We start from the raw sequence: 15,023 nt of genomic DNA on the forward strand, positions 1-15,023 counted from the left end.
ATCTCATGCATATTATAGACAAACCAACCAAGGATAATCATGGAATTTTCTAATAAAACCAATTTGAGCCAAAATTGGTTTTAAGGTCCACCTAGGTATCAAGCAAACAATAATGATTATGAGACATCTTATGCCTCAAATTATTACAATTATTAATTTCTATTTGAATGGCCAAAATATCATTGGAAGTGCTGCAACGATTCATAAAGTCTTCTTGCTCCAACCTCCAAGGCATCGTAAATACGCCGTCCCTCCTTTTACAATCATCTCACTTGTAGAAATTACATATTTAGAAGAACTGGGTACAAATTTAGGGGTAATGGGATACAATCAGATCTTAATAGAAGGAGAGACATGCAAGTCCCTATTTAAAAATATTACAACCATTAAAGCCTTTAGAAATCGGCCAAATCAACAAATAAATCAATAGCTCATTCAATCACGCATATATTCAATCATCACATGACATAAATTTATCATAAAATATCTAGGTCTTTCCATGATCATCCTTCATGCTATTATAAATGGAAATAACATAAATCATGCTTCAAAAATTCAAAATTGAATGAAGATGGCTCTGATACCACTTGAAGGGCAACATTTGTCCATGAGGTTTCTAAAAACGCAACTTTTGCGCAGTAAAATTAAAACGGATGGTGGAAGCTCTAGAAACCTCAGATCGGCTTCATTCAAAAACGAAAATCAAGAGGAAAGATTTAAGTTTAATTACCTCACTTGTAGTTTCAAAAACGACTTCGTGAAGTAGGAGAAAATGACTGAAAACAGCAAGCTACGAACACTGTCCAGAAAATAGAGCTCTGCACGAACAGCTTCTGTTTTCCCACGATCTGAGATCCTTAAAGCACCCCAATTGTGATGAATCTAGTCAGTCCACACTTAGAAATGTTCTAGGAGTTCATAGGATTTGGAATCTCGAAATTTCGTTTAGAAATGAGAGAGATAATGAAGAAACATGAATGCTAGTTCATGATGATTCATTCTACCAAATAAAGCCACCATCATCTCCAATAATGGCACCAAACATTATCATGTACTAGACCCACCCACTTAGCCATTATTTATTGAAAGTGATCTTATCACTTCAATATTTTATTTAATCAAATAAATAAATGCTAAATTAATTAATTTTATCTTTAATTAATTAATCCCATTTTGATCAAATCAAATGGTTGAATGTGGGCTTCTTTTGTGACATGTTCTAATGCTTTCTCTTAATCCATATTAGATCCAATAAAAGCCCAAAATTGGGCTAGAAGTCCATAATCATATATGAACCGGAACATGTCCAAAATGGTCATTTTACGTGCTCGATATTACATAATGTTTAATTGAGGATTTATGAAATTTATTTTGTTCCTTAAACTATTTATGGAACGTCTAAATTTCTATCTTAAATCATATTTAAGATATATATATATATATATATTCATTCTTAATGAATTATAATATAAATATTGATTTTCCTAAAATTAGGAAATTTAACTTCTCATTTTCTAGTAACTCCTTTTTCATTTCTATTTGGTGTGTGACCTTTTAGGTTCTTAGTTATAAGGTAGTAGAACTATTTTAATGATAACTCTTTATTCATTAAATGATGCTAAACGCTTTAGTCATCAATTAGAACTTTTCTAATGACCTTAAGATGCATTGCTAATACGCTTTACCAATATTAATCTTAAGGTTTCTACAAGTCATGAGTGACACCTAGCAGTATATCACAACTATCCAAATAACAAGAATTGTTGGATCTATAGAACCTATTCCATTGTATCTCTATGTCTTGGTCTCTTCATCATCCATGTCCAGAGAAAAGCATGGCTTATGGTTTATTATATTAAGCAGTTATGCTTTATCTCAAAATAAATCTAAATGAACTTGGCATGAAAATATAATTTGAACTCCTTCAAATATATTTCACCTTGGCCAAGGATTTTTCATACCAATTCATATTATCTCATAGGGACATCCTTTTTGTATATTACAAAGTGATGAATTCCATATTGGTCATACACTTGTCTTCATACATAGCCAACCATGACAGCTATTGCTAGATCTCTTCCTTGATTAGGAATCAATTATTATGCTTTCGCATATCAAAGATGTCTATGTATAAGACATCTGTTATGCCTCAGGTCTAAAGACCATTACTAAACATAGTGTCTATTACAATGTATAATAAGCCATTAACACTCAAAACCATATGGCATACTATATTTGGTCAAGTTCAGTAAACTCGTTCTCTCAACAAGTATCTATGTGTTTGACTTGACATCTCATGTCAATGATATGAAACTCACCATCCATTTTAGTATCACATACCATAAGGAGTCATAACACATAGTAGTATTTATAGGAATTTATAATGTCCAATCATAAATCCACCACTAGGAACTATTTTAGAAGTATAGTACAAAGGATGCACGTTTCATATTCTCGACAAACTCGAGAATGTGTTCCTTAACTATTTTACTTCTTGAACTATATTCATGAATGGTGATAACTTTGCCATTTTATAAATATCAAAATGCTATTCAAATACAATAATACCCTAAACAAACAAACACCATTCGATTGGCCTATAGGGCATATTACTAACAGCAACAAGTCGAGTTCCAAAAACATTTTGGCCTGAAGCTATTAATTGGATCATTCATATTTTGAACAAAAGCCCAACTTTTGCTGTTCAAAATATGACCCCTGAAGAAGCTTGGAATGGAAACAAACCTACAGTTCATCATTTCAGAATTTTCAGGAGTATTGCTTACACTTGTTTTCGGATCAAAAGAGGAGAAAGCTAGATGACAAAGGAGAAAAATGCATTTTTCTTGGTGTTAGTGATCTGTCAAAAGCCTACAAATTATACAATCCTATCACCAAGATGATTGTTGTCAGTCGTGATGTCATATTTGATGAAGAAAACTTTTGGTTATGGAACAATAACACTGTTGGGCAACAAATTTCTATTGATTTTCATGCAGAAGATGTCACTGAGTAGCAACAAGATATGATTGAGCAACATCCAATACTAACAGTTCCTATAGATCCTCCAAGTCCAGCCATTATTGAAACAAATTGCGAAAGACGTCAATGAGCTAAAAGAATGCCAGCATGGATGTCAGATTATAGGATAACTGGGGTTGATCATTCAGATGATCCACTTTCACATTTTGCTCTTTTTTTAGATTGTGATCCAGTAGTTTTTTGAAGATGCTATCAAAGAATCAAAGTGGCAGAAAGCCATGGATGCAGCCATTGAGAAAAACAGCACTCGAAATTTAGTGGAGCTTCCTAAAGGGCAAAAGACCATTGGGATTGAATGGGAGTACAAGACAAAACTAAAAGAAAATGGCAAAGTTGACAAATGCAAAGCGCGGTTGGTAGCTAAAGGCTATAAACAAGAGTATAACGTTGATTGTAAGGAAGGTTTTGCTCCTATCACAAGGCATGATACAATCAGACTAGTTATATCAATAGCAGCACAAAATTCATGGCCTATCCTTCACTTGGATGTAAAGTTAGCATTTTTACATGGCAATTTGGAGGAGCAGATATTTATTGATCAAGCCCCTGGTTATGTCATTCATGGTAGTGAGCGTAAAGTGTATAAATTAAACTAAATTTTACACGGATTAAAATAAGCTCTATGAGTTTCGTATAGTTGTATAGAAGCTTATTTTCTGAAGGAGGGTTTCAAACAATGTCCTTATGAACATATTGTTGGATTATAAACTTGATCCAAGATGAATAAATCAAGCCCAACTCATGGAAGGTTCCATGAGTAGGTTTTAATGGATGGTGATGATGTGTTTATTAGTTGAATAAATGAATGGTTGTGATTAGTTTGTTTCATGTATAAATACCCCCTCTCCCCTTTGGTTTAAACATCAAGTGAAGCAGCAAAATCTATAAGGTGTAGAGAGTGAAAAATAAGAGTTGTAATTGGTGAGGAGTGTTGTTGAAGAAATAAAATAGTGTGTTTTAATTGTTAATCCTCCAACAAAGTGGTATCAGAGCTAGTGCTTGATGCTATATATAGTCATATAGCATATCAAATCGAAGATCTCGACAAGAGGAACGTGACGCCGCAAAAATCATCCCGATCCGAGACCGGACACGCCCACACTTGCCGCCGGAAGTTTTATGTCCTGAAGCTGAGTCGACTCACCGAGTTGAACCAAGCTGAGCCGAACTGAACCAAGGCGAGCCGAGCTGAACCGAATCAAGTCGAACCGAGCCAACTGGAGCTGAACCAATCCGGACCGAACCGAGACTACCAAGCCGGTGTTGACCGTTGACCGACGTTGACCGTTGACCAGCGTTGACCGTTGACCGTTGACCGAAAGTTGACTCGAGTCCTTCCCAAGGTTTTTTGACGTGCCGGATCCATCTGTGCATTCAGAATCTCCAAATTCTCACTCAATTTGTGAGTTATGGCAAACGGTGGTATGATGTCATTTCAAGTTCCACAATTAAAAGGAAGTAAGTTTGACAATTGGAGTATTAAAATAAAGGCTCTATTGGGTGCACATGACGTATGGGATGTCGTGGAGAAAGGCTTTATTGTGCCAGAAAATGAAGCCACTTTAACTGCGGCGTAGAAGGAGAATTTAAAAGACTTGAAGAAGAAAGAGAATAAAGCAAAGTATCTCATCTTTCAATCATTAGATGAAGATGCTTTTGAAAAGATTGCTGGTACAACCTCCTCAAAAGAAGCATGGGAGAAACTAGAGACCTCTTACAAAGGAGCGGAGCAAATTAAGAAGGTTCGTCTCCAAACATTACGAGGAGAATTTGAGTCCTTACACATGAAGGTGTCGGAGTCAATTTCTGACTACTTTACTCGAGTTGTGACCGTTTCCAATGAATTAAAAAGAAATGGCGAGGAGTTAAAAGAGGTAAGGATCATTGAAAAGATACTTCGATCAGTAGACTCGAAGTTTGATCATATTGTTGTGACAATTGAAGAAACAAGAGATCTGGAGGATATGACGATCGAGCAACTTCAAGGAAGGTTGCAAGCCTATGAAGAAAAACAAAAAAAGAAGCAAGGAATCGAAGAACAACTTCTCAAGATGGAAGTCAATCCAAAGAAAAGAGAAGAAAGCTCCGACAATGAGAGAAGGCACTATGTCCGAGGTAGAGGTCGAGGACGAGGTAGAGGTCGTGGTCATGGACGAGGTTGGGATTTCAACAACAACAACTCCAATTATGCCAAAGGAGAAAGCTCAACCAGAGGACGAGGCAGAGGCAATTCAAGATCGAGGTATGACAAATCCCAAGTACAGTGCTATAATTGTCAAAAGTTTGGGCATTATGCTTCAGAATGCATAGCTCCAAGCACCAGAATTGAAGAGAGAGTGAACTATGCTGAAGAGAAAAATGGTGAAGATGGCACACTTTTACTAGCATGCAATGACACAAATGGAGGTCAAGAAAATACATGGTATCTTGACACAGGTGCTAGCAATCATATGAGTGGAAACAGAAGCATATTCGTGCAACTAAGTGAATTTGTGAATGGCAGTGTCACTTTTGGAGATGATTCAAAAGTACCAGTGAAGGGTAGAGGTAACATTCTTTTTCGTGCAAAAGATGGTAGCCACCAAATAATTTCGAATGTTTACAAAGCAACATTCTTAGTTTAGGTCAACTTTTAGAAAAGGGCTATGATATTCACTTAAAAGATTATAGTCTTTTTCTAAGAGATGACAAAGGAAATCTAATTACAAAAGTGAGAATGTCAAAGAATAGAATGTTTCCTTTAAATATTCAAAATGATGTTGCAAAATGTCTCAAAGCCTGTCACAAAGATCAATCCTGGACTTGGCATCTTCGATATGGGCATCTCAACTTTAGAGGACTGGAGCTACTATCTAAGAAGAACATGGTGAAAGGCTTGCCATACATCAATCACCCTAATAAACTTTGTGAAGGATGTTTACTTGGCAAGCAGTTCAGAAAGAGCTTTCCAAAGGAGTCAAACTCAAGAGCTCAGAAGCCACTCGAGCTCATTCATACTGATGTGTGTGGTCCATTCAAGCCAAACTCCCTTGGTAAAAGTAATTACTTCCTTCTTTTTATAGATGATTTTTCAAGAAAAACTTGGGTGTATTTTTTGAAGCAAAAATCAGAAGTCTTTGAAGCTTTTAAGAAGTTTAAAGCTGCAGTTGAAAAAGAAAGTGGATACCAGATTAAAGCCATGAGATCTGATCGAGGTGGAGAGTTCACTTCCAAAGAATTTTTAGAGTTTTGTAAAGCAAATGGAATTCGACGCCCTTTGACAATTCCAAGATCCCCCCAACAAAATGGTGTTGCAGAAAGGAAGAACAGAACCATCCTCGACATGGCAAGAAGCATGCTTAAGAGTAAGAGGCTACCCAAAGAATTTTGGGCTGAAGCAGTTGCATGTGCAATCTACTTATCCAATCGATCTCCAACAAGAAGCGTGTGGGGCAAGACGCCACAAGAAGCTTGGAGTGGAAGAAAACCTGGCATCACCCATCTAAGAGTTTTCAGAAGCATTGCCCATGTACATGTACCAGACGAAAGTAGAGCCAAGCTGGATGACAAAAGTGAGCAGTTTATCTTCATCGGCTACGACAACAACTCCAAAGGATACAAGCTTTACAATCCAAACAATGGAAAGATCGTGATCAGTCGAGATGTAATTTTTTATGAAGAAGGAGAATGGGATTTTGGCTCTGGTGTGGATGACTTCAACTTCTTTTCCATTGAAGAAGATGATCATACACAGGTAAAACAAGTAGATGAACAACAAGAGCCTGCCACTCCACCTATCTCACCAGCACCAACCACATGCGGAGATTCACCACCGTCTTTCTTAAATGAAAGAACCGAAGAACGTACAAGGAGTCTTCAAGATCTCTATGAGGTAACTGAGAGACATGATAATCTCACTCTCTTTTGCCTCTTTGCTGATTGTGAGCCAGTCAACTTCCAAGAAGCTGCACTAGATGAGAAGTGGAGAATTGCAATGGATGAAGAAATCAAAGCCATTGTGAAGAATGATACTTGGGAGCTTACTACTCTTCCAAAAGGTCACAAGGCGATCGGTGTCAAATGGGTGTATAAAACAAAAAGAAATGCGAAGGGAGAAATTGAAAGGCACAAGGCGAGGCTAGTTGCAAAAGGCTATAGTCAAAAGGCTGGCATAGACTATGACGAGGTATTTGCTCCTATAGCTCGACTTGAAACTATTAGACTTATTATTTCTTTGGCTGCTCAAAACAAATGGAAGATTTTTCAAATGGATGTGAAGTCTGCTTTCTTGAATGGATTCCTTGAAGAAGAAGTTTACATCGAACAACCATTAGGCTATGTGGTGAAAGGACACGAGGACAAAGTTTTGAGATTGAAGAAAGCTCTTTATGGGTTAAAGCAAGCACCAAGGGCATGGAATAGCAGAATTGACAAGTATTTTCAAGAGAAAGGCTTCACCAAATGCCCATATGAACATGCTCTCTACGTCAAAGAAAAATATGGAGATATTTTGATTGTGTGCCTGTATGTGGATGATCTCATCTTCACTGGAAGTAATCCAAGCTTGTTTGAAGAGTTCAAGAGAGTGATGATCAAAGAGTTCGAGATGACTGACATCGGACTGATGGCATATTACCTCGGCATTGAAGTCAAGCAAAAGGAAGAAAGCATATTTATCTCCCAAGAAAGCTATGCAGAGGAGATTCTTAAGAAGTTCAAGATGAATGATTGTAAGCCTATAAGCACACCAGTGGAATGCGGAGTCAAGTTATCCAAACATGATGAAGGCAAAGATATAGATCCAACATTCTTTAAAAGTTTGGTTGGAAGCCTACGTTATTTGACATGCACAAGACCAGATATCCTTTATGCTGTTGGACTTGTGAGCCGATACATGGAGAATCCAAAGACTACCCATTTTAAAGCTGCAAAAAGAATCCTTCGCTACATCAAAGGTACAACTAATTTCGGCTTGCTATACTCATTTTCTAATAACTACAAGCTTGTTGGATATAGCGATAGCGATTGGGGTGGAGATGTAGATGATCGAAAGAGCACCACGGGATTTGTGTTCTTCATAGGAGATACTACTTTCACATGGATGTCAAAGAAGCAACCAATTGTCACGCTATCCACCTGTGAAGTTGAATATGTAGCTGCCACATCAAGTGTTTGTGATGCAATTTGGCTCAGAAATTTGCTAAAGGAGTTGAGTTTGGCACAAGAAGAGCCAACTGAGATTTGTGTTGATAACAAATCAGCAATTGCCTTATCCAAGAATCCAGTCTTTCATGATCGAAGTAAACACATAGACACTCGCTATCATTTCATTTCATAAGAGAGTGTATTGCAAGAAAAGAAGTGCAAATCAAGTATGTAAAATCACAAGATCAAGCAGCTGATATCTTCACCAAACCACTCAAATAAGAAGACTTTGTAAAATTCAGAAGTTTGCTTGGTGTCACAGGATCAAGTTTAAGGGGAGGTGTTGGATCATAAACTTGATCCAAGATGAATAAATCAAGCCCAACTCATGGAAGGTTCCATGAGTAGGTTTTAATGGATGGTGAGGATGTGTTTATTAGTTGAATAAATGAATGGTTGTGATTAGTTTGTTTCATGTATAAATACCCCCTCTCCCCTTTGGTTTAAACATCAAGTGAAGCAGCAAAATCTCTAAGGTGTAGAGAGTGAAAAATACGAGTTGTAATTGGTGAGGAGTGTTGTTGAAGAAATAAAATAGTGTGTTTTTTGTGTGTTTTAATTGTTAATCCTCCAACACATATACTCTTTATAAAAGTTGAAGACGGAGGAAAAATGCTCATAGTTTGCTTATACATAGATGATTTGCTTTACATTAGAAATGATAGGGCCATGTGCGTGACGGTGTTGACACACACTGGAAGCATCGACTATCTACTAAAAAAACAAGCATTTTTTTCCTAAGAAACACAAAAGGAAATGTAGTCTATATAGAGGTGATAAGTATGCAGTCTATATATTTTACTATATGGTAAGATGTAGGAAATGTGGGGAAGGGCATTAAGTTGCAAGGTTCAGATCCAAGTTGGCAATAAAAATTGCTATTATGCTACAACTTTTCTCAATATACTCCACACTTTTCACCCTAGATTATACATTTTTTCAAAGAAAAAATGAAATAACGTTAAACAGAGTGCAACTTATCATATTAGTATAGACATACAAATATAAAAAGATGCTTAAGGCAACTTGAAATATTTATACCTGACCACTCGTGGATGAGTGCATCTCATCATCAAAAGTGCCAAAATGGAAACACAAAGGAATGTGTTCGACTAAAAAGTTAGCAGTAGATCATTAAGTCAATATATATTCTATTCAAAATTTAAAAAAAAAATACACATAAGAAAATCAAAATACCCAAAATGTGAAATTAACAATAAACCATGGAATTTTCTTTACCAGACTCAATGATGCTTATGGAAAACTAAGATAGTTTCCATCATTATTGATGTTATTAAAGTTTACAAGATATAGGGGTGGGCAAAACCGGGTTCGGGTCAACCCGATCGGGTTTCGGGTTGTTCGAGTGGGATGAAAATTAATCCGATAGAACTCGAACTTACAACCCGACCCGACCCGATCCGAAGATAATTCTGATAAAGATGTTGAGTCTGATGGTGAGAATGAACAAAACCTTGAAAACATTGAATCTATACTCAATGATTTTCTGTTTGCTTTAAAGCAAATCACCACAAGAAAATACTTGATAAAAATTACTTTAATTCTTTCTAAAGACTTTGAAATTGACCCAACCCGAACATCCTTTTCTTGCTTAGTTCATCATAAGGAATTCGGATCCAATCCAATATATTCGGATCAGGTCGGGTCGGGTGGAATTCGGGTAGGATCGGTTCAGGTTAGCCAATTTTCTTGATTTTATTACTAATATTTTTTTTTACAGTAAATGATTTCATTTCGAGTAAAACACAATAAATAACTATTAATTGTCTAGTTTACTATATATAAATTATATATACCATCAATTCAAAGCTTAAAAAAAAAGCTTCAGAAAATAAAACTCAAAGTTTCAAACGGGAGAAACTCGGGTCGGGTAACTCGGGTTGAATCCTTGAAGGCTTGGAGCAGTAGAGTGCAGATAAGTGGCCACGGACGGGCAGCAGCAAATGGACAGACGCGCAGTAGCAAATCGGTGGACACGCAGCAAATCGGCGTGGAGTCGCGCAGCAGATGGGATGCTTCTTGAGGGTGAGGCTGTGACTTGTGTGGCGGCCTCTATTGGCGAGTTGGCATTGGCCCAACACCGTTGTCTGTGGCTGTGTATGTGTTTTGTGTAATGAGATTGAGGAGAGTTGTGAGTCTAGTGAGTGTTTGTGTATGTAACCGTGTAATCGTGTATTGTGAGAGGAAATTTTGTGATTTGTGTGTGTGGCGTGTGTGCTTTAGGTTTAGGTTTTTTTTTTTTTTTTATAGCAACCCGATCGGGTTTCACCATTTTCATGTCGGGTAATTTGCCCACCCCTAACAAGATATAGATAGAAAGAATTGTGATGCATGAGTGTTATATATATATGTATGTATGTATGTATGTATGTATGTATGTATCTATATATATACATATATATAATAAAGCTAGGCTCTTTGATGGCTATTCATAAATCTGGAGTTATCTTCTATTGCTGATTTAGCTGCCTTCTTTCATAACCTTAGTAGCGAGTATCTTATAAGGGGAGCAGGCGGTGAGGTTCCTGTTAGAATCTATATATATATATATATGTATGTATCGATATGTATGTAACGGGAAAAAGCATAACTGAAACCAATTATAAATGCGATGGTTGCATTATAATGCCACAAAAATACAACAATCAGGCGGTGGTGTAATTACAATTAGAACCTAACCTTCAAGAGCCATACTATAGACATTGATAATCCAACAAAAAATCAAGTTAGCTTTTTGAAACATATTTATAAACTAACATTGGAGATGGTACTCCATTTATAAACAAAATTACAAGCTCAAATGCAAGTCAACTCAGCAAAATCATTACCAATTACATTCATCCAACTCAACTCTTCCACATCAATATATCCAACATTCCCTCCTCTTTTCTTTTGGGAGTAAATAGTAATTAACAAACAAATTAAATCTTCTAATCCAGAATTGCCCAAATAAAGAACTTTAATTTAATTAGTTGATTTTTCTCTCCAGCAAGATTTTTATTTTTTTAGCCAAAAAATGACCGTCACTTTTTCTATTTTTAAAAAATATTGAATTTGTCTGCATACATTCTAAACCTCTGCTATGTTTAGGAAGTAAAATATTTTCTGGTCCAAGCAATTCCTTCCAAAATGTTAAAAAAAAAAAAAGAAGTCCAAATCTCGTCGACAATATGTATTACATTTGGGCTAATGCTTTTTACACCCTTGTGATATCCTTATAACAGCCTATTTTTTTTTTTTTTTTGTAATCATAGTTCTACTGTTATTAAAAATTACATAAAAGAATAAATATGAATTTAATTAAACTAAAATGTCTTTGGAAATCATGAACCAAGAACTATTTTTTTATCCTAATATGTGATATAATTAATTTTTATTGATGAAATCAAAATAATTTCGAAACAATGAAGATATAAATTACCTAGTAATTATTTTTATTATGAAAAAGTATGTTTACAATTTTAATTGATTCATTCTAAATGATAAAAAAATCTAATTAAAACATTATTGTACTTTTATATCCTTTTTATAATTTCATTAAAGAAAAAGCTATAAATAAGAAATGAGGATTTTTTTAAGAGTTTAAAATAAGTTATACTCTGTTATTGCATTCTAATAGCCCTTCAAGTTCATCTAGTACTTGAACCTTGGTGGGACTACCAAATGGCAATGGGTTAGGTATTGTATATGGATGTCGATACAATACATCTATCCATTTGGTAGAGAATATTCATGTCATTGACCCTTATCCATTACGCGCTTGAATGGACATGGATTAGGGATTCTCTAATAAAAATTAGAGATATCCATCCCCTTCTCCTATCCCCTATCCCCTTTTATTTTATATCATCAGCATATTTTTAAGGAAGAAAAAAAAGATACTTTAACTATTTAGCTCTAAATGAACATGTAGCATTTTATTCTAAAATAATTTTTAAAAATCATTTTCAATTTTAAGTAAATATTAACTATAATATGATGATTGTTAAGTTCAACTTTAATTGATGAGAATAAGTTGTTTACTTACACTAGAATGAGAGTATGGAATAGGAATCAAAATTTCATTATGTGTTTATTTGTCTTAGATTGGGAGTCAATTATTTTAAATTATAATTTTACCATTATTTAAAGATATGTAAAATAAACTATTTATTTTAATTATATAAACCATAATTTTTTATTTAATTTTAATTTAATTAAGTAACTAAAATTATTGAAAAGGACAACACAAATGAAACATCATTATTAATAATATACTGCAAAATTAAATTTTCTTAGAGTAAAATATTTATTATTATTATTATTAATTAAAATTAAATAAATATAATATATTAAAATTAAATAAATATAATAATATTATAATTAATAAGCTTAATATTATTATTATTAATAAATGTATTATTATTAAATAATATATAATATTATTTAAAAAATGATATTATTACTTTTAAATAAATTTGACATTATTTTATTTTAATAAATATAATTATATTATATTTAATAAGAAAATGGTATAAAAAGAAGACCTCCTTATGGTAGTGGAATCCTCTTAAATTTCTTGCCTTAACGACACTGTATCATCTCTTGGTCACCACGGACAAATTTGATAAATTTCTATTGTGAGCGACGCTGTTTTGTTCTCCATGCTCCCCTACCCAAAGATGCACAAGCGGTGACTTCATTCGACTTTTCCCAGCCCACTGACAGTGACGAGCGTCACACCCACACCGTATGAGTAAATAATAATAATTATAAAATTTTGATGATGATAGTGATTGAAATTAACTACCAATGTTGAATTCAGCGTTAAGACCCTGAGGGAAACAAATTTATTGGCGCCAAAATCTTGATCTCAATTTACTGTATATATATTTTTACTATTATACGTCTCGTTGGTTTATTATTTATTGGAATTCGAAAAATGTGTATTTGCCACTCGGCCGAAAGATTCCATATTGAAATATGGAGATTCAATTTCTCCATCAAATAAAAAAATAATTGAGTGGAGACTGTTTTCTCCGTTATAAAATTAAGTAGAGTAGATATTTTTTAAAAATTAACAAGCATAGAAAATATAAATAGATCAGTAGTTGTTTGATTGTAATATCAGTCTAAAAAATGTGAGTGTATATGTTTCAAGTAACAACTTTATTAAGGCCATTTAAGGTATATAAGTTGAGATTTTATACTTGTGTCGTGTGAGCTTCATGTAATTTTACATGGCCAGAGACGTGTCAAAGTTGACAAACATGCAATTATTAATAAAGAATTATGGATTTATCATTCAAGATTATTGTGTGATATAGGACGTTATTTTATTTATTATTATAGGTATTTTGTTATTTTCTATTTTAATTAGCGCCATGTTTTAGTATTTTATTTCTATTATAATTATTATTTAATTTCCCTTTTAACTTAACTTTTACTTCATTATAAATAAAGAGGTCTTTTTATTATTTTATTATTTTCTTAGCTTCAGCTTTAATTATTCAATAAAACCCTTTTTTTACAATTCCCTTTGGGATCATTTATTAAAATCTCTCTTATAGAATCATTTTGGTTAGAGCGTAATCTAATCTCATTTAACACATTATTAAATTCTCATTGAGTCGTTTGCATTAGAATGAAATCTAATCTGCTTCAATTAGAATGTAACCTAAACGTGTAGGCGGTGTTATCTATCTTATCAATTCCGCTATTAATTCCACTTTTGCTATCCTGCTTTGTCATCATGAAGTATCAATTCCGCTCTCGCTATCCCGCTCCATCATTATGATTAATCCAAAAACTTCAGATATATACATGCAACCAAATATCAGAAATTATGGTGCGTTTACTTCATGGAATGGGAATAGGGTGGAATGAGAATAGGCTGGGAATGAGATTTCAATGTTTACTTAGCAAAAATAAATGGGAATGGGAATGGGAATGTGCTGGAATGCCCTTCATGTATTTACTTGACAAAATAAATGGGAATAAGGAATGGGAATGAAAATCAATTTACCAAAATACCCATAGTATTCCTTTGTGAAAACCATAGAAAGGCCCACAACCCGATCTAACGACACTGATTCTTCTCGGCCACTAAGGATAAATTTCCCAAGTTTCATGGTGAACGACACCGTTTTGTTCTCCTTGCTTGCCACGCAAAACTGTGCCAATGAGTCACTTCACTGAAGTGCACGTGTCAATCATCTTCTCAGTTCACAGGTTTATAAATTAATTGAATTGAAAAAAAGAAGAAGATATTATCTACAAAAGATTATTGAAATGGCTATCTCCAGATCCAGCTTAACCAAGGAGGTCAATTTTGCATTTAACAAAACAAAAAATCACTCAAATAAATGCATTTTTATTGAAAATCTAATGCAAAAAATGTGTTTTTTCTGTCTTTTTTATTCACAGGTCGGATTGCAGTTGCACTTTTGCCCACTTGGTTATAACATTATAGTCCGAACAGCTTGGTATGGCTTTTATGCACTTACTTTTAACTCCTTATTAACAAAAATGTTTGTGTGTGTGTGTCTTCAATTAATTAAAATTGGGTCGGTTGCTTTTTGATTAACAGTGAATCATATGTGCTAAACCTTGCATCGACTATTATTGTAACTTGTTACGCAGATATCAATGTAATGTTAGAGTAATGATCTAGTGGGTGAACATGGTTCTCACTTTACGATAAGTAGCAGTGCCACATGACGATGTCCAGTACTAAATAATCTAGATAAATTTTTTATTCTTATTTTTTTTTCATTTTTGGGTATTTGTGCAGCTAC

General features: G+C 34.3%; 1 protein-coding gene across 1 annotated transcript; it reads left to right on the forward strand.

The window, feature by feature from the left end:
• The first annotated feature begins 3,260 nt into the window (after positions 1-3,260).
• On the forward strand, positions 3,261-5,666 carry LOC112098991. The gene is made up of 2 exons (XM_024186083.1): positions 3,261-3,606; positions 4,687-5,666. The coding sequence occupies exons 1-2, from the start codon at positions 3,261-3,263 to the stop codon at positions 5,664-5,666; spliced, it is 1,326 nt and encodes a 441-aa protein (XP_024041851.1).
• The last annotated feature ends 9,357 nt before the right edge of the window (positions 5,667-15,023 follow it).

Source organism: Citrus clementina, unplaced genomic scaffold (genome assembly GCF_000493195.1).
Source record: "Citrus clementina cultivar Clemenules unplaced genomic scaffold, Citrus_clementina_v1.0 scaffold_4, whole genome shotgun sequence".
NCBI lineage: Eukaryota > Viridiplantae > Streptophyta > Magnoliopsida > Sapindales > Rutaceae > Citrus > Citrus x clementina.